The 21,224-nt window shown below is 36.7% G+C and overlaps 4 protein-coding genes across 6 annotated transcripts; all 4 read left to right on the top strand.

The window, feature by feature from the left end:
• Nucleotides 1-460: 460 nt before the first annotated feature.
• On the top strand, nt 461-9,789 carry LOC106426392 (ubiquitin C-terminal hydrolase 12). Of its 2 annotated transcripts, none has more exons than XM_048751822.1 (32): nt 461-647; nt 933-1,002; nt 1,135-1,285; nt 1,380-1,537; nt 1,858-2,123; nt 2,225-2,443; nt 2,528-2,636; nt 2,723-2,838; nt 3,111-3,209; nt 3,307-3,416; nt 3,708-3,782; nt 4,401-4,479; nt 4,568-4,714; nt 4,789-4,869; nt 4,941-5,060; nt 5,264-5,386; nt 5,704-5,778; nt 5,882-5,970; nt 6,177-6,285; nt 6,381-6,449; nt 6,527-6,634; nt 6,947-7,002; nt 7,075-7,252; nt 7,337-7,438; nt 7,515-7,586; nt 8,194-8,259; nt 8,406-8,471; nt 8,613-8,696; nt 8,794-8,910; nt 8,993-9,067; nt 9,168-9,254; nt 9,351-9,789. In XM_048751822.1, exons 1-32 carry the CDS (start codon nt 618-620, stop codon nt 9,390-9,392), a joined length of 3,348 nt encoding a protein of 1,115 aa, XP_048607779.1. In that variant the 5' UTR covers nt 461-617; the 3' UTR covers nt 9,393-9,789. The 2 variants fall into 2 exon arrangements, with proteins under 2 accessions (XP_048607779.1, XP_048607780.1); XM_048751823.1 differs by having other exon boundaries at nt 530-647; nt 936-1,002.
• A 2,362-nt stretch (nt 9,790-12,151) lies between these two features.
• Nucleotides 12,152-15,801, top strand: LOC106426373 (probable carboxylesterase 15). The gene is made up of 2 exons (XM_013867092.3): nt 12,152-13,125; nt 15,304-15,801. Exons 1-2 carry the CDS (start codon nt 12,431-12,433, stop codon nt 15,611-15,613), a joined length of 1,005 nt encoding a protein of 334 aa, XP_013722546.1. The 5' UTR covers nt 12,152-12,430; the 3' UTR covers nt 15,614-15,801.
• A 2,418-nt stretch (nt 15,802-18,219) lies between these two features.
• LOC106426363 (uncharacterized protein At5g39865) lies at nt 18,220-19,429 on the top strand. The gene is made up of 2 exons (XM_013867082.3): nt 18,220-18,482; nt 18,570-19,429. The coding sequence occupies exon 2, from the start codon at nt 18,584-18,586 to the stop codon at nt 19,325-19,327; it is 744 nt and encodes a 247-aa protein (XP_013722536.1). The 5' UTR covers nt 18,220-18,482; nt 18,570-18,583; the 3' UTR covers nt 19,328-19,429.
• A 391-nt stretch (nt 19,430-19,820) lies between these two features.
• Nucleotides 19,821-20,863, top strand: LOC106426317 (protein RISC-INTERACTING CLEARING 3'-5' EXORIBONUCLEASE 2-like). 2 transcript variants are annotated; one of them, XM_013867042.3, is made up of 2 exons: nt 19,821-19,996; nt 20,148-20,863. In XM_013867042.3, exon 2 carries the CDS (start codon nt 20,160-20,162, stop codon nt 20,757-20,759), a length of 600 nt encoding a protein of 199 aa, XP_013722496.1. In that variant the 5' UTR covers nt 19,821-19,996; nt 20,148-20,159; the 3' UTR covers nt 20,760-20,863. The 2 variants fall into 2 exon arrangements, with proteins under 2 accessions (XP_013722496.1, XP_013722495.1); XM_013867041.3 differs by having other exon boundaries at nt 19,836-19,996; nt 20,145-20,863.
• The last annotated feature ends 361 nt before the right edge of the window (nt 20,864-21,224 follow it).

The following is a 21,224-nucleotide window of genomic DNA, read 5'->3' as shown; positions in this document are numbered from 1 at the left end:
AGAATAGTAATTATATTTTACTAACCAAAATACCGAAAAAAACCGAACCAAATCGAAACCAACCCGATATCTGGATTGAACACCCCTAATCCAAATGAAGCCAAACTATTGTTTCATTCTCCAAAATATAATAAAAATAATAACTTAATTTCGCGCAAGACGCGGGTCTTATCCTAGTATCAAAAATAAAACATACTAAACTGACATAACTAGTTAAAATTAACCAGAAAATATTTTTAGGAAAATTTGGAGCAAAAAGACAAGCCCAAAGGAAAAGATTAACCTTTACCAAAAGCAAAATAAAGAGCAAATCAGGAGATTAACCTTCGAAGCAGCCACGTCGAGCACCTTGTGTGACAGCAGCAGCGTCCTAACACCAATACGTGTCGCTTCACCACTGGTCTGTCTCGTTAGAAACGACCCAACCTCGGAGAAAAAATAAATCTCAGTACGGAGCGGTCTCAAAATTACAAAAACACCCCCGTAAATCATCGAAAATATCATACTTCGAAGCCGAGAAAGAATTTGAGCAGGTTGTACATCTCTCTAGTCACTTTGATTTTTCTCTGTTCATTCGTTCGTTCTCTCGATCTCACCGTCAAATCTTCCTCCGGCCAATGACTATGATGACTCCGCCTCCCGTCGATGTAAGCTCCGATTCATCATTTCCTCCGTTAATTCGATTTCCCCCGTCGTGGCTCCGTTCTGTATTCGCCGTGAATCTGCTTCTGATTGTTTTGTTTAGCTGATCCGTTAGGGTTCTTTAGATTAAGATTTGAATTCGAAGCGGTTGAATCATCGCTGTTTTCTGGTGTGTTAGTTTAGTGATTTTAGTTTCTATTTTTTCGCTGTTTGTTTTGATCATCGTAGCTCGAGATTAGGGCTTGTTGGGTTAGAAGTTTTGTTGATGGTGATTTGTTCATGTTTCGCAGCAGCAAGAGGATGAGGAGATGCTCGTGCCGCATTCTGATGTTGTCGACGGTCCTGCTCAGCCCATGGAAGGTGAGGCTCTTTTAAGGGTTGTATCAATTTGATCTTGTGATGGAATTGAATGGAAGAGATGAGATTGAGGCTCTTTAGCTGAGATTTAGGGTTTTGTGATTTTTTTTCTTACTTTTTTTGATGCATTTGTAGTTTCTGAAGCTGAGACTGCTGTGAGTACTGTGGAGAATCAGCCAGCTGAGGAACCTCCCACGCTGAAATTCACGTGGACTATCCCAAACTTCTCTAGGCAAAACACCAGGAAGCTTTACTCTGATGTATTTGTCGTTGGAGGTTACAAATGGTAATAGGCTGTATTGCAGTGGAATTTTTTGTTGCCATCGTTTGTCCAGTTTGATCGGTTGACACTTGACGCCATGTGGATTTTGCTTGTGCAGGCGCATATTAATTTTCCCGAAAGGAAACAATGTTGACCACCTGTCCATGTACTTGGATGTTGCTGATGCTGCGAATTTGCCATATGGTTGGAGCCGTTACGCTCAGTTCAGTCTGGCTGTAGTCAATCAAATCCACACCAGATATACCATTAGAAAAGGTACATATAATTTATTAGTGATGTTTATATAAACCATCGAACCTGAGTGCATGCACGAGGATATAATGAAAGTTCGAATGCTGTGCTGGAAGAAGGGGATCACTTGTTCATATTTGAATATGATCATGGTATCACTATCTTAAGCTTTACCTGAACGCGCAGAGTGAAAATTGAATATTCATGCCATGCAACCTTTTCTACTTCTTTATCTGGCTGTAGTATTTTACCTGGTTTCTAGTGAACTTGGTATTCTCATAATGTCGCTGTAACCTTTGGTGATACAAATTTCACTGATATTATGAATCCTGTTTGTGGTGCAGAGACGCAACATCAATTCAATGCTAGAGAAAGCGATTGGGGATTTACATCATTCATGCCGCTCAGCGAACTTTATGATCCTGGTAGAGGATATTTAGCGAATGATACTGTTTACGTTGAAGCCGAAGTCATTGTACGTAAGGTTCTTGATTACTGGTCATACGACTCTAAAAAAGAGACTGGTTTTGTTGGTCTCAAGAACCAAGGTGCAACTTGTTACATGAATTCTCTCCTACAGACGCTATACCACATACCTTACTTCAGAAAGGTTAAATATATTATTGTATATTTTTTTGTTCAATTTATTAAATCCTGTTGTTCTCGCTTAATTCTAAGCCAAGACAATTGAATCTTGTATGATGCTTGTAGGCTGTATACCACATGCCAACAACTGAGAACGATGCGCCAACAGCAAGTATACCTTTGGCTCTCCAAAGTTTGTTTTACAAGCTCCAGTATAACGACACTAGTGTTGCGACAAAAGAGCTGACAAAGTCGTTTGGTTGGGATACATATGATTCGTTCATGCAACATGATGTCCAAGAACTCAATCGAGTTCTATGTGAAAAACTTGAGGACAAAATGAAGGTAATTTTTTTCTTTTTTGCTGTTAGACCATGACTTTCTTCTCGGTTGGTATTTCTTGTTTTGAGTATTTTCTGTTCTCTATAGGGAACTGTTGTGGAGGGAACAATACAACAGCTATTTGAGGGCCACCATATGAACTATATTGAGTGCATAAATGTAGATTACAAATCTACACGGAAAGAATCATTTTATGGTATATTATTATACAATTGCATTCTGTTTTCTTATTCTATTGCACCAACGTTTTTGTCAATTCGTCATGTTTTTATCTCGTTGCAGATCTTCAGTTGGATGTTAAAGGCTGCAAAGATGTTTATGCTTCTTTTGACAAATATGTTGAAGTTGAACGCCTTGAAGGAGACAACAAATATCATGCAGAAGGACATGGTTTACAGGTTGGTTGTCCTCACTCTTTCCATTTTACTGTCTGGGATGGTTGAGTTATTCACAGCGGGCCTATTTTGGTACCTAGCAACTCATTTCTTTCCTTGAATACCCAGCATATTAAAAGGTGTGGATACTTCATATCGTGAGAGTTTTAGGTAGAAACGAGGAGACAGTTTGAACTTTTTAATTAGTATCGTCTTCTAAGCGTAGTTAATTATCACCGACATATCTGTTATTATCAGTCCTTATCTAGTCTTATTCTGGATGAATAATGTTTCAGGATGCAAAAAAAGGTGTTCTTTTCATCGACTTTCCACCAGTTCTTCAGCTCCAGCTCAAGAGGTTTGAATATGACTTTATGAGGGACACCATGGTGAAGGTTAGTATTTGAAGTGAGCATGTTGTTGTCACCAGGAGTTGTACTTTCTCGTTTGGTGGTGCCTGATTTTGAGTACTGATGTAGCTTTTATTGATAGATAAATGACCGGTATGAGTTTCCTCTCCAATTGGATCTTGATAGAGAGGATGGGAAGTATTTATCCCCTGATGCTGACAGGAGTGTCCGCAACCTGTACACACTTCACAGGTATTTATTACATCTTTAGATTAAGTTGTAGTAGATTCCTCAGGTACTTGCATTCAAAGATTATATTTTCTACAAAATGCAGCTTTGATTATAATGGTATTTTGTTGCACGATTTAGCTCTTATTAGATTATCGCTGGTCTTCTCGAGGAATCGGCTTTATTTAACTAATATTTACCCTGTACATGCATATTTAATTAACATCTTATGAGTGTACTAGACATAAGAAAAGGTTTTCATTTTCATTTCGTTGCTGTGACATTTCCTTTCGACCTGCTACCTTTTGTCTGCAGTGTCTTAGTTCATAGTGGAGGAGTACATGGTGGGCACTATTACGCTTTTATAAGGCCCACGCTCTCAGATCAGTGGTATGCATCTTTCTATTCTTGAACAAGCAAGTTTAGTGCTCGAGCAAGTTTCATATTAGGTAGAAAATAGTCGAATCTGAATTCTGAAAAGTAATTCAGTAATCTTATGCTGCTGGTATTTCGTGGTCTCACTTTTGAACAATTTGTCCAAAACATGTCGAAGTCTACTAGTACATTACTTCACGTATTACTAATAGCTATTACTTGAAAGAGATATTTGAATAAGCAACATATTTGGATTTTTTGATTCATCAGATAAAGGATTACCATGAAAATAGGTTGAATGAGCCAAAATATTTGGATAATATAGAAACTAGAGTATCATAATTTGAGTTTCTTCTTGTTTTGTTTTTGCTTATCTGCTATAAACTCGAGTGGTGCTTTTTAATATGTGGTGCATAGGTTTAGTACATAAAGAAATCTGTTATTATAATTATCAACCCGGTAATCTAAAACATGGAACTGCCTTTGATGTTATGTTACATGGTGCAAGACCAACATCACACATCTCTTCTGATGCTGGTTTGAGAAACTATTATAACATATTTTTTCTGTGCATTCCTCTTAGACTTTTCCTTCTCATAAACAAATTTAAGCTTCTAGCCTTCTACTTTTCAGGTATAAATTTGATGATGAACGAGTAACCAAGGAAGATTTGAAAAGGGCATTGGACGAGCAATATGGTGGTGAAGAAGAGGTTTGCATTTTCTTGCTACATTTTCTATGTTTGGAAAAAGGCATTGCCTAATTCCTTCGCCTGACATAATTTTTTGGGTGTCTTTCAGCTACCACAGACTAATCCTGGTTTCAATAACCCGCCTTTCAAATTCACAAAGTACTCGAATGCATACATGCTTGTATATATCCGGGAAAGTGACAAAGATAAAATAATCTGCAACGTTGATGAGAAAGACATTGCTGAACATTTAAGGGTAAATTATTTTCAGGCATTTCTCCAGTAATGTGCGTCTTAGTTTAACCTGACCAGTTCATTACATTTTGACAGGTGAGGCTGAAGAAAGAACAAGAAGAAAAAGAAGATAAAAGAAAGTACAAGGCACAAGCTCACCTTTTTACGATAATTAAGGTTTGTTTTTCCCATTTAAGAGTCTAGTTTTGACATTACTGTTACTAATAAAATATTTGTTAACATGAAAGGTTGCAAGAGATCAAGACCTCAGGGAACAAATTGGGAAGGATATATATTTTGATCTTGTTGATCATGACAAAGTTAGAAGTTTCCGGATCCAGAAACAGACGCCATTTCAACAATTTAAGGTACTTGCCCAGATATCTTATATTAAAAAAAGAAATATATTATAACTACTGAAGAAATAGGTTATGTGAAAACAGTGTTTCTGGTTACTTGATTCTACCTTGAAGACAAGAACAATTGATCTGGATTTCATGAGATTTTTCATCCTACTGCTAACTAAATAGTTCTTGATGTACTTGTAATTTGAACATTTATGCATATATAGGAGGAGGTGGCCAAAGAATTTGGTATACCTGTTCAGTTACAGAGGTTCTGGATTTGGGCAAAGCGACAAAATCATACTTATCGTCCCAATCGCCCACTTACTCCTCAGGAGGAATTACAACCGGTATGCTATTTCTGCATGTACTTTGCCTCTCTTTTTTCTTTGACATTTGAGTTTATAGCAAAGTAATAGTCCAACTGTTATAGAATCTGATCATCCGCTAGTTTTCTATTTCTATGTTATAATCTTTGCATCTAAGTATCTGATTTTTCAGAATTTATTACCACAAGTTTATTTGTTTTTTTCGCTTTGAAATGAATTGACTTGTTGTATGCTAGAAACTTTATTTTTATAACGTCGGAATTTGGCAAGAGTCCCATGCAAATAAATTTATGTGCATCATGTACGAATGTGCTTGATTTGGTAAATGGGTTCTGTAGGTTGGACAAATAAGAGAAGCATCTAACAAGGCAAACACTGCAGAACTTAAGCTGTTTTTGGAAGTAGAGCTGCTGGTAAGAACTCCTTTGTTGCAAAGTTTGAATTTTGAGGCCTTTACTATTGTTAAACATGGAAGATGAGCTAATACTTTTTTTAACGTATTCTTGAATAAATTAGGATGAACGTCCTATTCCCCCTCCAGAAAAATCGAAAGAAGATATTCTTCTGTTCTTTAAGCTTTATGACCCCGAGAAGCCAGAGTTAAGGTAATATTGTTTTCCACATCTTTATTTCCTCTGACTTCTAAGTAAAGTGGCCTGCCACGACTTTAGTAACGATCATACTTCAAAAACGAGGTCTTTCTTCCTATTTGCTTTGTGATCAGAAAAGTTCCAACCGTTTTGTCTTCTTTCGTCTTTTTGGTTTGTGTTTTTTTTATCCACTGTACCTTAGTTTCCTATTGTGCTACTAGGTATGTTGGCAGACTCATGGTGAAAAGTTCCAGCAAGCCTATGGATATAACTGGAAAATTGAATGAAATGGCTGGTTTTGCTCGTGATGAAGACTTGGAACTTTTTGAGGTTGGCGGATACTGGTGCATCTTAACCTCGTCTGTACCATGCTTATGGTTATTTATTATGCTACTTGACTAACTGTTTTTGGGACTTGTTTACAGGAAATCAAGTTCGAGCCTGGTGTTATGTGCGAACACCTGGATAAGAAAACTTCATTCAGATTGTGTCAAGTAATGTTTCACTCTTATCGAACGAAAGTTTCCAGCCTCGTATACCTCTTTCATGACATGCAGTTTCTTGCTTTCAGATCGAAGATGGAGATATCATTTGCTTTCAGAAACACCTTGTTAAGAAGGAGATTGAATGCCGCTACCCAGCTGTGCCTTTGTTTCTTGAATATGTCCAGAATCGGCAGGTATAATTTGACCAAGCACTGGTTCCTAAAGTCAAGCTTGGTAAAGTTAGTCAAAGTATAGTTCTCAAACGATAAGCTGTCTTTCTAGTGGCATATAAGTGCTTAGTGATTTAGGCTGGTCCCGTAGAGTGGTCTCCTGCAGCAGCTCTAAAATGTACTTTTCGTGTTATATTTGTACCACAATTTCCTAATATTGTGATCGAATCCGACCAAAACGTATGCTGATGTGCCACTAATTCTTTCTATTGGCTGGGTTGCTAGTATGCCTTATTCTGAGCATTTGTGACCCTTTGCGGTTTGTGGTTTTTGTAGCTGGTCCGATTTCGTGCTCTGGAAAAACCTAAAGAAGATGAATTTGTTCTGGAGTTGTAAGTATCTTTGTTGACACATTTGTTACAACAGCTGTCTCGGTGAGGAAATCCTAACTTTTTACTTCCTAGGTCGAAGTTGCACACTTATGACGATGTCGTGGAAAGAGTGGCCCAGAAGCTTGGTCTTGACGATCCATCCAAACTTAGGCTTACATCTCACAACTGCTATTCCCAGCAACCCAAGCCTCAGCCTATCAAATACCGTGGAGTAGACCGTCTGTCTGATATGTTAGTTCACTACAATCAGGTAATTTCCGTGAAGTTCAGTGAATTTATTATTTCTTCTTACTACAGAATGCAAGTTTTCTTATTGAATTTCTTCTTACTACAGACGTCTGATATTTTGTATTATGAAGTTCTGGACATTCCTCTTCCAGAATTGCAAGGTCTTAAAACCTTGAAAGTTGCTTTCCATCATGCCACGAAGGAAGAAGTATGCTTATATTGATTCATAGTCTTTTCTTTTGTATATTGGAATAATTTCAAGCCTTTTAACCATCATTTTACAGGTGGTAATCCACAATATCAGACTACCTAAACAAAGCACAGTCGGGGATGTTATTGATGAACTTAAAACAAAGGTGAGTCGCTTCCCTTTAAATTTCTCTGTAAAATGGCTGGCTTAAGCCCTGTTCGTTTCGAGATCGCTGAGACTGGCGTCAGCGGCTGAAAATTAGTCATGATTATCTTCTTTACTGGTTGCCCGAGTGTAAAACAGAAGACGCAGCGGCAAAGAAATGGATGGAATTCGGTGGTTCCGGTGTCGCTAAAATAAACAGCGGCCATGTTTATATGTTCACTCTCATTCCAGCGACAAGAAACACAAAAATTCCTTCACCTCATCTATTATTTTTCCTTTTGAATTCTGTTTTCGTTCTTTTAATTTTGATCGCGTCAACGAGACGCGGCGATCTCAAAACGAACAGGGCTTTAGTTTCTAGTATGTGTTGTCTTCCTTTTAATTGATCTCTGGCTTGCCTATATATATATATATATCACTGCGAGACTACTTTAAATGACAATCCACTGAAATTGAAGGCATCCGAATTATAGGGCACTTCTATTGCTGACCTCCATGTTTTTGTTGCTGAGAAATTTCGGCTTTTAGGCTTTGGGATGTAATGGATTTCTGATATAATTACAAATTCGATGTTTATGCAAGGTAATCTAAGATTATGTCTGATACAGGTGGAGCTTTCTCATCCAGATGCAGAACTGAGATTACTTGAGGTGTTTTACCACAAGATCTACAAGGTAACAAGCGGCATCTTATCTCTTACATTGTAGTCAATGATTTCATTGTCCTAAGATGATGGGTTCTGACTATATCTCCTGATGAAACTATTTAAACTATCCAAAGTATAACGAACACTAAATCAAGGTGCTGGTATGGCTTGCAGATTTTCCCCTTAACTGAAAGAATTGAGAATATAAACGATCAGTACTGGACTGTGCGAGCTGAGGAGGTAATATGACTGGGCTGCGCCTTCTATTTACCTAAGTTTTATCTTCAAAGATTTTCGATTTCCAACGTCAGATATTAAACTAAAGAGATTTGATAGTCATTGCGTCGATATGCTGACTAATTATGTCTTCTTAAATCTCAGATTCCGGAAGAAGAGAAGAATATTGGTCCAAATGATCGCTTAATTTTAGTGTACCACTTTGCTAAGGAGACTGGACAAAATCAGGTGATGATCAGCTATATCAGAATTTTCTAATCTAACTAACTGTTGTACGAGTTTGGCAAAGTTTCTTATCAGTATCATTTTCGTTTGTTCCTCACAGCAAGTGCAAAACTTTGGGGAGCCCTTCTTCTTGGTAATACATGAAGGTGAAACTCTTGAAGAAATCAAGAACCGTATCCAAAAGAAGCTTCATGTGTCCGATGAGGACTTTGCCAAGGTATGCACACGACTAAGTAATGATCAAAGCTAAACAAAGAATCGAAGGTGATACGATTCTTACATTTTCATTCATAATGTAGTGGAAGTTTGCGTTTATGTCAATGGGGCGTCCAGAGTACTTGCAGGACTCAGATGTTGTTTACAATCGCTTTCAGGTTTTTACTTCTTCCTCTAGTCTTCTAGAAAAGCGCCTGCTAGTATCTGAGATCTAACTAATCTTTCTTTTCCATTGGGATTGACAATGAGCTAAAACAGAGAAGAGATGTGTACGGTGCTTTTGAGCAGTACCTGGGGTTGGAGCACACTGATACCACTCCTAAGAGGGCTTATTCTGCTAACCAGGTAACATTTTCTTTATAACCAAGATTCTTTTGCTTAAGAAAGGCGTAACCAAAGTCCATCTTCTGTTAATTACTTTTGTTTGCATTGCCCATGTAGAACCGGCACACTTATGAGAAGCCGGTTAAAATATACAACTAGCCGAAGTAAAGGGGAAAATCAAAGACACTGTGGCAGCAACGTTGGACCAAAGGCATCGAATAAGAAAGAGGAGTGAAAGAGCGGAGAGTATGTGATGATGATCGACCTTAGGATGTTGTAGAGAACTTGGTCTGATAGGGTTTTGGGTTTGCGCATTGATAGTGTGTGTGTGTTCTTTTTATTTCTTTCTTTCGTGCTTCGATATACTGTGTTAATATATGCAATGTGTGAGACTTTCGGCACATCGTGCAATTTTTATTTTCGAAGAAAAGAATATGAAAGCCAGTCGCTTGGATTCGGGAGCACGGTTTGGCTTTCAGAGGTTATAGTATACCGAAAACCTTTGTAATTTTTAGAGATTTGGGGTTTAAGAATATTTTTTCGACTGGCGCTTGTATAGTTGTTTGCATTTGTTATATTGTTATCATTTGCTTTGTCGAAATCAGATGGATAGGTTTCCAGTTCAACAACTAAAAAGGGTTCGATTCAGCTGACCTGTCTTGAGGAGTTGGGGCCTGTTTGTTTCTCCATCTGGATGGACCATCCGGATGAAGATGAGAGTTTTGTTTGTTTAGGCACTAAAAGTGCAACTCATTCAGATGGATCATCCGGATGACTTTTGAAAATTTAGGCTTAATTTTAAAATCCATTCAGCTGAACCAATTTGGATCATTTGAATAGAGATGGTTCATTCAAAATGGTATAATGTCTATTATACCCTTAATGTAATTCACAAATTACAAACCTAAACATAATATCTTTTTTGTCACAAACGAAAACTGACAAAACTACAAAACACTTTTTCCCGTGCTAAAAACTATTTTTTCACGCCAAAACCCCAAAACGCATTTTCCCGCTAAAATTGCAAAAAAATAATTTCCCGTCAAAATTGCAAAAACGTGTTTTTCCGCAAAAACGTGTTTTTCCGCAAAAACCGAAAACATGTTTTCATGCCAAAATCACAAAAAAAAATGTTTTCATGCCAACACCCCAAAATATTTTTTTCCGTCAAAACACAAAAACACGTTTTCCCGCCAAAGTCGCAAACCGTGTTTTCCCGCTAAAACCAAAAAACGTGTTTTCTCACCAAAACCGAAAATTTGTATTTTCCCGCCAAAACCGAAAAAATCTCGTTTTCCCGCGAAAACCGTAAAAATATGTTCCCGCCAAAAACATGTTTCTCCGCCAAAACCGCAAAACGCGTTTTTCCGCCAAAACCGCAAAAACGCGTTTTCCCGCCAAAACCGTAAAAACGCGTTTTCTCGCCAAAACCGTAAAAACGCGTTTTCTCGCCAAAACCGCAAAAACGCGTTTTTCCGCCAAAACCGTAAAAACGCGTTTTCTTGCCAAAACCGCAAAAACACGTTTTTCCGCCAAAACCGCAAAAACGCGTTTTCCCGCCAGAACCGCAAAAACGCGTTTTCCCGCCAAAACCGCAAAAATGCGTTTTTCCGCCAAAACCGCAAAAGCATGTTTTCCCGCCAAAATCGCAAAAATATGTTTTCCTCCAAAAACGCAAAAAATGCATTTTCCCGCCAACAACGTGTTTTCCCGACAAATCCGCAAATACGCGTTTTCCCGCCAAAATCGCAAAAATGCGTTTTCCCGCCAAAATCGCACAAAAGTGGTTCCCTCCAAAACCGCAAAAACGCCAAAAACGTGTTTTCCTGCCAAAACCGCAAAAATTTGTTTTCTCGCCAAAACCAAAAATTTGTATTTTCCCGCCAAAACCGAAAAATATCATTTTCCCGCCAGACCCGAAAAATCTTGTTTTCCGCCAAAACATAAAAAATGTGTTTTCTCGCTAAAACCCAAAAAACTTGTTTTCCCGCCCAAACCGCAAAAAGAAAACTCGTTAATTTTGAAATAATTTTAATGTAAATATATTAAACTAAATAATTAAATGTAATATAGTTAAAATTAATATTAAACATGTGATTAAATCAACACAATGATATTTTGGTAATTTCTTTGCTAAACTCATTTGAATGGAAATGAAAATAAAGAGACAAACATAAGATCCATTTAGATGATTCATCTAGATGAGCTATGTGGATGGACAAACAAACAATCACAAAAATCTGAATGGATCATTTGAATATATCATACAAATGAATCATTTGGATAGAGATGACAAATGGTGAAACAAACAGCCCCTTGTTATACGGAATGTGTTTATAACGAATGTTTCTTACTGTCATCGTTTCCTTGGTAAAACATATATCGTCTAGAGGAACTCCAGAACGATTTTTTCGGTTCCTCTTGTGGGTAATAATAATAATGAGGGGGAGATATGTTAACTGTATCGTGTAGGCTCATACTGTTTCACTTTGGAAAGTAAAACTCAAAGTTTCACTTAGTTACAAAACAGCTGATGCAATCAATTTTTTATCGTATTGTATTTACTTATTATTAAGTGGCGGTCTAACCAAAGAGGACAACGACGTTTTGTGCATCTTCGAGCGTCGACTTTTGCCCCTAGAGACAAAAACATTGAGGTATTTTCTGATCTAGATTATTTATATATTAGAGGGATGAACAAAATCTTTTGACTGTTTGTTTATTAAACAATTTTCTTTTAAAAATCGAGTTTTCTTAAGATGTTCATATTCAATCATTCCCTTGTTTTTGATTTGAATACGTTTTGTCCGTTGTGCAATGATAGATAACCATTATGTAATAGGAAGATAAGATCATTTGAAGGTTAAGTGAAAGTGCAACATAACGTCTTGTTCTTATCATTTAACTATATGCGATTTTCAAAGATAAACCGTAGATTTTCTTATAGATATCCAACAAGTCATAAAAGAGGAGGAAAAATCTATAGGAATGACTTGGTCACATGTGACGAATCAGCCGCAAAGCAAAACAATTAAAACGTGGGCTCCCTCTATTCAAAGATTTTGAGATAATCATCTTTCACTCTCCATACTTATATTACAAAAATACCCTTTGTTACTACCATGGCCTCTATATATTTCAAGCACATGACACTAATGCACATATCCAAAAAGAAGATTACTTAGAGGAAAAACAAAATGGGGTCTCTAGGAGAACAGCCACAAGTAGCAGAAGACTGCATGGGCTTGCTTCAACTCCTCAGCGACGGCACCGTTGTAAGATCCAAAAGCATTGACCTTATCACCCAACAAATCCCACTCGCTAACCACAAAAGTAACGTTCTCTTCAAAGACTCAATCTATCACAAACCAAACAACCTTCACCTCCGTCTCTACAAACCCGCTTCCGCCTCTAACCGTTCCGCCGCCTCTCTCCTCCCCGTCGTGGTCTTTTTCCACGGCGGTGGCTTTTGCTTTGGCTCACGCACTTGGCCTCACTTTCACAACTTCTGTCTTACTCTTGCATCGTCCCTCCACGCCCTTGTGGTCTCACCTGACTACCGGTTAGCACCAGAACACCGCCTCCCGGCCGCCTTTGATGATGCGGAGGCAGCGCTTACGTGGCTCCGGGACCAGGCTGTTTCCGGTGAAGGGGACCACTGGTTTGAAGGTGGACCGGGCGTTGACTTTGACCGGGTTTATGTCCTTGGTGATTCCTCCGGTGGGAACATAGCTCATCACCTTGCTTTCCGGTTCGGTTCAGGTTCAACCGAATTGAGTCCGGTTAGGGTTCGCGGTTACGTTCTTTTGGGACCGTTTTTTGGCGGGGTAGAGAGGACCAAGTCCGAGGATGGCCCGTCGGAAGCTTTGCTCAGCTTGGATTTGCTTGACAAGTAAGCTAACATCATATTTTAAATTTTCTTTAGACGTAACGGATATATTTTCGTTGTGCATATAAATATTAAAATATATAGAAGTTCATTGATGCATGACTTCATTACTTATACCAGGGCCGGTCCTGGGCAAAACCTAACGAAACATTGGTCTTAGACCCCCCAAAAAATTTGGAAAAAATTACATAGAAAAAAGCCCCCAAAATTTTTTTTTACATCTTCAAATTTAGCAAAAAAAAATTTTAGCTGGAATTTTTTAAAAACCGCTTACAGCCCCATAAATCTCAGGGCGGCTCTGTTTATAACCTAACTATTAACTATTTTTAAAACTACTAAAAAACTATTTAACTACATCATGTATATTATTATATATAGGGATGTTTGTCGTTTTCGGTTACTTTAGTTTTCATATTATCTTGCATTGGACATGCTCTATATAGTACATGACTTTTTTTTTCTCCAAAGAAACTAGACAATCAGTTACAAAAAAAAAACAGACAATTCTTTTAAATTGCATGTGACATAGTCGAATATATGTGACAATTTGATATATAAATAACATACACATATGATTCATATCGAATTCGCAGACTAGTTCAACGGTGTACTAGTTCTTAATTATGGCCAAAGAACACAAAACTTTTACAGAAAACGACTTCTCCTACCGGTATACATTTATTTTGTTTTGAATTTAGAAACATACACACGAGCAAACAAAACATATTGATATATTCATTTTATGTATCGTTTACTCTTTTAGTCAATTTAGCGTGAAATATAACAATACTGTTATTGATTTTATTTATTGGCTAATACATATAATTTAAGCCCATCATATATATGATTGGTAAGATATTACGTCAGAAAATTAGTCAATGTGCTTAATCTACTAATATTCCACTATTTGATTAGTCTCAACTCATTCAACGTTAAAATAGCTTTTCAAATGTATCGGTCTCCGATCACAGTGGCTTCACGATTCGGTCTTGTAGAAAACATCCAGTAGATGGACGACAACTTAGAAAATATCTTGTATGGAAAGTAATCGCATTAAAATCTGAAAGGAACCCTGATAGAAAAATCATGAACAACCATTTAGAGACCCTATCATTTCACGATTCCACAAGATAGTAGCTCACGATTTATTTTGTGAAAATGGTGTAAACTTAAAGAATTCGCAGCAAACATGTTACTCCGATTCCGATCCCTAATCCGCTATTGCGACACAAATTCGCTAAAATGTATAAAAACACTACACAAACTATAGTTACTTGACTGGTTCAATTTGACCATGTTTATTTTGATATTTTTTTTTCAGTTACAAACTCATCGCTCGTCTTTAGTAAACTCTTAGCAGTCTATTTTGATATTTTTTCTGGAAAATGATCAGTTAGCAAACTATGTATTCAACATATAACAACTATAAAACTAAACCTAGTACTATAAACGACATTTAACCACTAGTATAATTATGCTATACTATATATAGTACGTTGAAAAATATGTTATAAAACAAAGTTATTCACAATACGTACTTTAATTGTTTTTGCAAAACTAAACATGCTTTTAACATTAATATGTCGAGCTTACAAGACCACTTACCATTTATTAATATACGATTTTGTGTAGCTATAGAATAATTTTGAAAGCTCTTGTAACTTGAAAATGTCAGAATAATTAAGTTTGCTTTTTGTTGCAAAATCATGTAGTTTTAGGTCACCTTCGGTCCTTCCATTTGAGAATAGTAATTAAATAATTAATGGAACAAATAGATATAACAGTAGTGGTATATTTGGAATGGGATAGTGCGTCATGCACTATCCTCGTTTCGTTTACTATCTCAGCTTAACTTTGCTTATGATTTCCATGAGTAATGACCATCATTGCACAGGATATAGATAAAACCAAATGCAAACAAGGTCTCACATTTTAATATAATATTTAGCATTTTTGAACGTGCATACTCATTTATGAATATCAACGTGGAGTCATTGGGATCACATATCGTTGAAGTCTTCTCTACAATTGATAGTTTCTCTTTTTTCTGTTTGAACAATGAAATGATTGACACGCCTTGTTCATGGCCATTGTCATAAAGCCACAGGCATAGTAAAACTTGGTATAGTCAATGTCACTAAATAATACAAAATAAAAGGTCTAAAGTTTTTTTTGTTGAAGGTTTTGGAGACTTTCACTACCAGAAGGTGCAACAAGGGATCATCCCATGGCTAACCCTTTTGGGCCGACAAGTCCTGCACTCGAATCAGCTAGCATAGAGCCAATGTTGGTGATCGCTGGTGGCTCAGAGCTCCTAAGAGATAGGGCCAAAGAGTATGCATATAAATTGAAGAAGATGGAAGGGAAAAAAGTAGATTACATTGAATTTGAAAACGAGGAACATGGTTTTTTCAGCAGCAATCCATCTTCTGATGCTACGAAACAGCTTCTTCGTATCATTGGAAACTTTACGGATAACTTGAATTTCTAGTATATTTTAGCATTTTACTTGTTTAGGTCACTGAGAGCTTACATCAATTTTGGATTCCATCTCAATAAGTTTCATTGGTGAATAAGTTTCATAGGTGAATCATATCTATATATATATACACGCATGTTTTTGGTTTCATAATATCCTTACATATCATATCTATCTTGAATGGTATATTATTTTGTTTATGATGTTTTTTTTATTCTTATGTTGTTTGCTAACTCATTGACACAAGAGGTATGTCCAACTTTATCTTAATATTTTATATGTGCTCTTCCATTTTGATGTAGTAAACTCAAAACACATTTGAATTTACATATATCAAGTATTACCTATAATATTCTAAATAAATGAAAAGGGAGTTGATGCAGAGAAAAAATGTTTCACCTTCAATGCCTAACTAGTCCATGGCTAGTGCAGTGGATCTAAGTCATAGAAATTATATTTTGATCATCGTTAACATAGAAATGTTTTACTAAATTAGACTAGTCTCGAGTAATTTAGTCTACTGAATAGATATCAAGAATCCAACTTTATACGTTCAAGTCTAAGTTTTGTTGGATAAAAATAAAATATATTTTTTTGTGGAATCATTTGTACATGATATAGTCTACTCCAACAAAATCAAATTATAATTTTATCTAACATATTTACTATAGCTTCAACCAAACTGAAATAAGAACATAAGATTCCAGTTTGTTTAGGGAATCATTTTGGCCAAACCAACCCAAATTAGTTTTGTATGAAGGCACTGTTTCACTAACCACCGGTCACTGATCAGCTAAATTGGGGATTTGGGTATTTGTTAACTAATGGAGTTTTATTCCACACATTATTAGATCAAATTTAGTGCAATTGGCGAGTGGACATATTCATATGACATTCATATGTCTAGTCAAACCAAAAGTCCAACATTTATTTCCTAGCAGTTCCAGCCTGATAACATATTTACAGAATGAACATAAATTCTGAATATTAAAATAAACAACTTACATTTTCATGTGGTTATTCATCTAGGGAATATGTGAGAGGACACATTATTATAAAACTGGGATTAGATCTTTCAAATCATATAGATCACCATCTTCACCATCAAAAATATGCTTCGGAACTGTATTGATTAGATCTTGCACTGACAGGTAATCATCTATTGGAAGCTTGCCTTTAATTTAGCTTGAGATATGCTTCGGTTTGCATAACCAAGGCAAAAGCCCATCACACCGCAATTTTCTGATACAAGAGGAATGCTGGTATCTCTGATTCTCCAAGAAGAGTACCTCATAAGTTTGATCCTATATATCAAGCAAGTGAACTCAATTTTTTCCACATGTCTGCTTCTAATCAATCTGCTTCATGAAGCTGTTTTAGTTCTTCATAAGATGGCCAGCGTGTGACCTCATAATTAAATTTCCTACAAAGCAAACAACAGAATGAATAACTATCATTCACATCAATAAAGGAGTAAATAGAAATCTAGGCAAGGCACAACAACTCAGTGTGATACAATTTGATATCTTCAAACAACCATAACAGTTAATAACTATAATTATTATCGAGAAGAAACTCTATTTGAACAAGGACAACTCAGTGGGTACTATGGTAAACCTTCAACCAAACAAAACGGTGAATAACTATCATTCAGAAAATAAAGAGACTTCAATGCAATGCAAAACAAATCTAAGTACGATACAGTGTTATACCTTCAACTTCAACAAACAGAACAATCATTCTAATCAAAGATTTTATTCAAGGCAAAAACTCAGTGCGATACTATGTAACATGATTCTGTGAGATACCTTCAATGATATTCCACAATCCTCAGCCCAACTGACGAGTACAGACTAATCGTATTTTTGTTTGTTGTACTCTTGCTCACAGGAATATCATTCCTCAAAACTAACCGATCGAAGATCTGGTTAGAAGAACATACCGAAGGCGTTTCTCAACAACAAATACTTTCAAAGACTGAACACACCCCAAGAGGCTTCTGGTGATGCAAGTAGGATCATGTGAGACAAGGAGTCTTCCTATAAGATTTTTGTACTCGAGCAGAGATACAGTAACGCCCTCCTTGTGGATTACATCAAGGTGAAACATTTTTGTTTACTCTTTCAAACAGATTTTGATTTTTGTAGATTTTTTTAAATGTACGAGCATCGTTCAACTCATACACACAATACTATACATTATACATCATGCTAACAACAAAAGTTTTATCTAGCTTTATCAGTAATTTTATACGTGGATTTGATAATCATATATATCACTTGCTCTCAAGGCGTCACTCAAATGGTTGAAACGGTATAACTGACGATTTCTTAACGATCATATTAATAATTATTAGTTGATCCCATAATGTTATACGAGAAGTAATCAAAGTAAGTATATAGTATGTATGGTTACATTAAAAATGGACTAGTTCGAAGTTTGCTAGCTAAAGCTGAGCTACTTTACCAATCCCGACATCATTGCACGTTTACGGAATTGTAAAAGACAACAAGACATGCATTATCATTATTACCTAACTAAAAGAAGGAATAAAACTTGTAAAATCAATCGATGACTCTTACCAGAAAGATTTGTATTTAAAAAAAAAATTCTTAAAGCTTCATTATACCATCTTCTTTTTGTTTTTGGTTTAATTAATCCTCTGGCAAATTAGGTTGATTGGTTAAAATCATTACTCATGAATCTTTTTCTTTCTCTGTGATTGAGGTGTGAGTTTTATCATCTTACATTATTGTAGCAATGACCCACCAAAAAAAAAAGCATGTTCTTCTTCTTTTGTTCTGAATAAAACCCATCAAGAAAGACTTTTGAAAGCTAACCAAGAAAGTGTCTTTTGAAACTCTTTTACATCTTGAGATAGGTACCCACAGGTTAACACATTACCATTTGTTTTTTATTCTCGTGCCTGATCTTATCTTTGGTTTTGTTCTTGATTTCTCTTTTTCAGATTCTTGAATTGCAATGAAGGGAATGAAGGAGAGATTGGCGAAGAAAATCAAACTCATCACCATTGTTTCGACCTTGAAGCAAGGCCTAGCTCATCATAGGAACAACGTTGATCGGACAATCCATCATCTAAAAGAGGAAATAGTCGTTGAATCTGGTCAAAACAGAGGTTGTGTTACACCAACGCTACCAGAGCTTGAAGATGTGGATGAGCAAGCACAAGAACATGATCTCCAAGAAGAAGAAAGAGGGATTCTATTGGAGTTTGAAGAGAACTGCCCACCTGGAGGAGAAGATTCGATCGTATTCTACACCACGGGGCTGCGAGGAGTGAGGAAAACATTTGAAGCCTGTAGAAGAGTAAGATTCTTGTTGGAGAATCACAAGGTGATGTATAAAGAGAGAGATGTATCGATGGATGCAGAGTTTAGAGACGAGATGTGGAGGTTGCTTGGGGGTAAAGTTACCTCTCCGAGGCTGTTTATTAGAGGTAGGTACATTGGAGGAGCAGATGAAGTTGTGGCATTGAACGAGAACGGGAAGCTCAAAAAGCTTCTAGAAGGGATCTCATTAGTTGATTCTCCCTGTGAATGTTGCGATAACGAAAGGTTTTTGATATGTTTTAGTTGTAATGGAAGCTCTAAATTGATTGCAGATCATTATGATGATGAAGAGACTAGTAATGATGATAATAAGATGTGGACGAGATGCAGAGAATGTAATGAGAATGGGCTTGTGAAATGTCCTCTTTGTAGTTAACGTTGTTGTAATAACTACTACTATCTGATTTTAACTTTGTTTAATTAATGTCTGAACATTACCATGGTTCAAAACATGTTCTTCTGTATAAGGATTTGCTTAGTCGTTTGTATTTATTTGGTTACTCGAACCATCACAAAGTCATTCGAATTTAACAACTTGACTGTTCATAAGGGTCACCAAAACTCTCATCAGGCGTCCATAACTTCTCGGTTGTCAACCTTCAACAAACACAACACAAAAATAAAATCCTGTTATATTTCTAGTTGAATAATTTTATTACCGTAAAATCATAAAGGTTATATTGTTAGGGTAAAGAATAAGAAAATTATATTGTAATAATGGGCTTTTGAATTTTGTTTAAATTCCATTCTATTGGGCCTTGGGATGTGTACCAATGGGCTTTTGAATTTCATATAAATTCAAATGAGTTAGTTTCCGGTTGAACCGGGATTTGGTCGTCTAAAAAATCACAAACCGCAATGGTTTAAGCAAGCAAAAGCTGAATGGACATGTTAAGTTAATGGTAAGTCATCAGAATCTGTCTACTCTTCCATTATCGTGGTCTTATCGCGACTCTCTCTCTCTCTCTCTCTCTCGCGGCAGAAACTGAAGAAACAGTTTCTCTCTCTCCGTTTGCATTAACAACAACACCTTGTCTAATCCAAGGTTCGTCCTCCTCTTTGTAAACTCTGTTTCTCTCTCGGATCGGTTTGTTTTTGGTTAATAGGAACTGATAGCTATTAAAAGTCGACGACTTTTTGTTTCTTCGTGTTATAAACTGAATCTAATACATTTTGTTATGTGAACCCTCTAGTAGTAGTAGTATCACATGACTTCCTTTGATGGACCAAAGTTCAAGATGACCGACGGCACATACGTTCAGACCAAATCCATCGATGTCGGATCAACAACAGACATCTCCCCTTACCTCTCTCTCATAAGAGAAGACTCCATCACCAACTCAAACAGAGCAGTAATCTTCGACGTTAACTGGGAAACAGAGACCAAACCCTCAAAGTGGAGTCTCTCATCAGTGAAGCTGAGCACGAGAAACTTATGTCTCGTCCTTAAACTCCCTAGCCCTCCTTTTCACGACAACCTCAAGGATCTCTACCGTTTCTTCGCTTCCAAGTTCGTCACTTTCGTCGGTGTCCAGATCGAGGAGGACTTGAACCTGCTCAGAGAGAACCACGGTGTTGTAATAAGAAACGTGATTGAGGTCGGGAAGCTAGCTGCGAAGGCTCGCGGGACTCTGCTGCTCGAGTATCTCGGGACGAGAGAGTTGGCTCACAGAGTGTTGTGGTCTGATTTGAGTAGGCTTGATTCGATTGAGTCCAAATGGGAGGAGAGAGGGTCTGAAGAACGTCTCGAGGCTGCAGCTATTGAAGGTTGGCTTATCTTCAATGTTTGGGATCAGTTATACGAGTGAGTGAGGTTCTACTACTTTTGTTTTGTGTCTTTTGTGATCTTGTGACTGGATCAAAGTGTCTTTGTGTATGTTGTTTGGTATGGAATAAAACGAACATTGCATCATTACTAACATCTAGAATGCAAACACATGAAGAAAAATGAAGTGGGGGTTATTGGTTCTGGTGGTTTAGTAGATTTATAAATTCTCCTTATATTTAGAAATCTTCCATAAATCCAGTGATTTTCAAATCAAATAAAATAGATTTGAGAATTACTGATATGAGTATTTTAAAATCAAATTAATGAATTGTTATAAATCAATGGATTTGTAACTAGACCTAAATAAAGCACTACAAGAGAACATTATGTTCTCCGACTGCAACTTCCAAAAACATGAATTGTCAGAACAAATTTTTCACAGCATCTTCTCAGAAATTTCAGATCAAACTATTTTTTCACCATGTTATCGGAAGTTTGGTCGGAT

Source organism: Brassica napus, chromosome C3 (genome assembly GCF_020379485.1).
Source record: "Brassica napus cultivar Da-Ae chromosome C3, Da-Ae, whole genome shotgun sequence".
Classification (NCBI taxonomy): domain Eukaryota; kingdom Viridiplantae; phylum Streptophyta; class Magnoliopsida; order Brassicales; family Brassicaceae; genus Brassica; species Brassica napus.
This window is presented reverse-complemented; position numbering and strand designations above follow the sequence as displayed.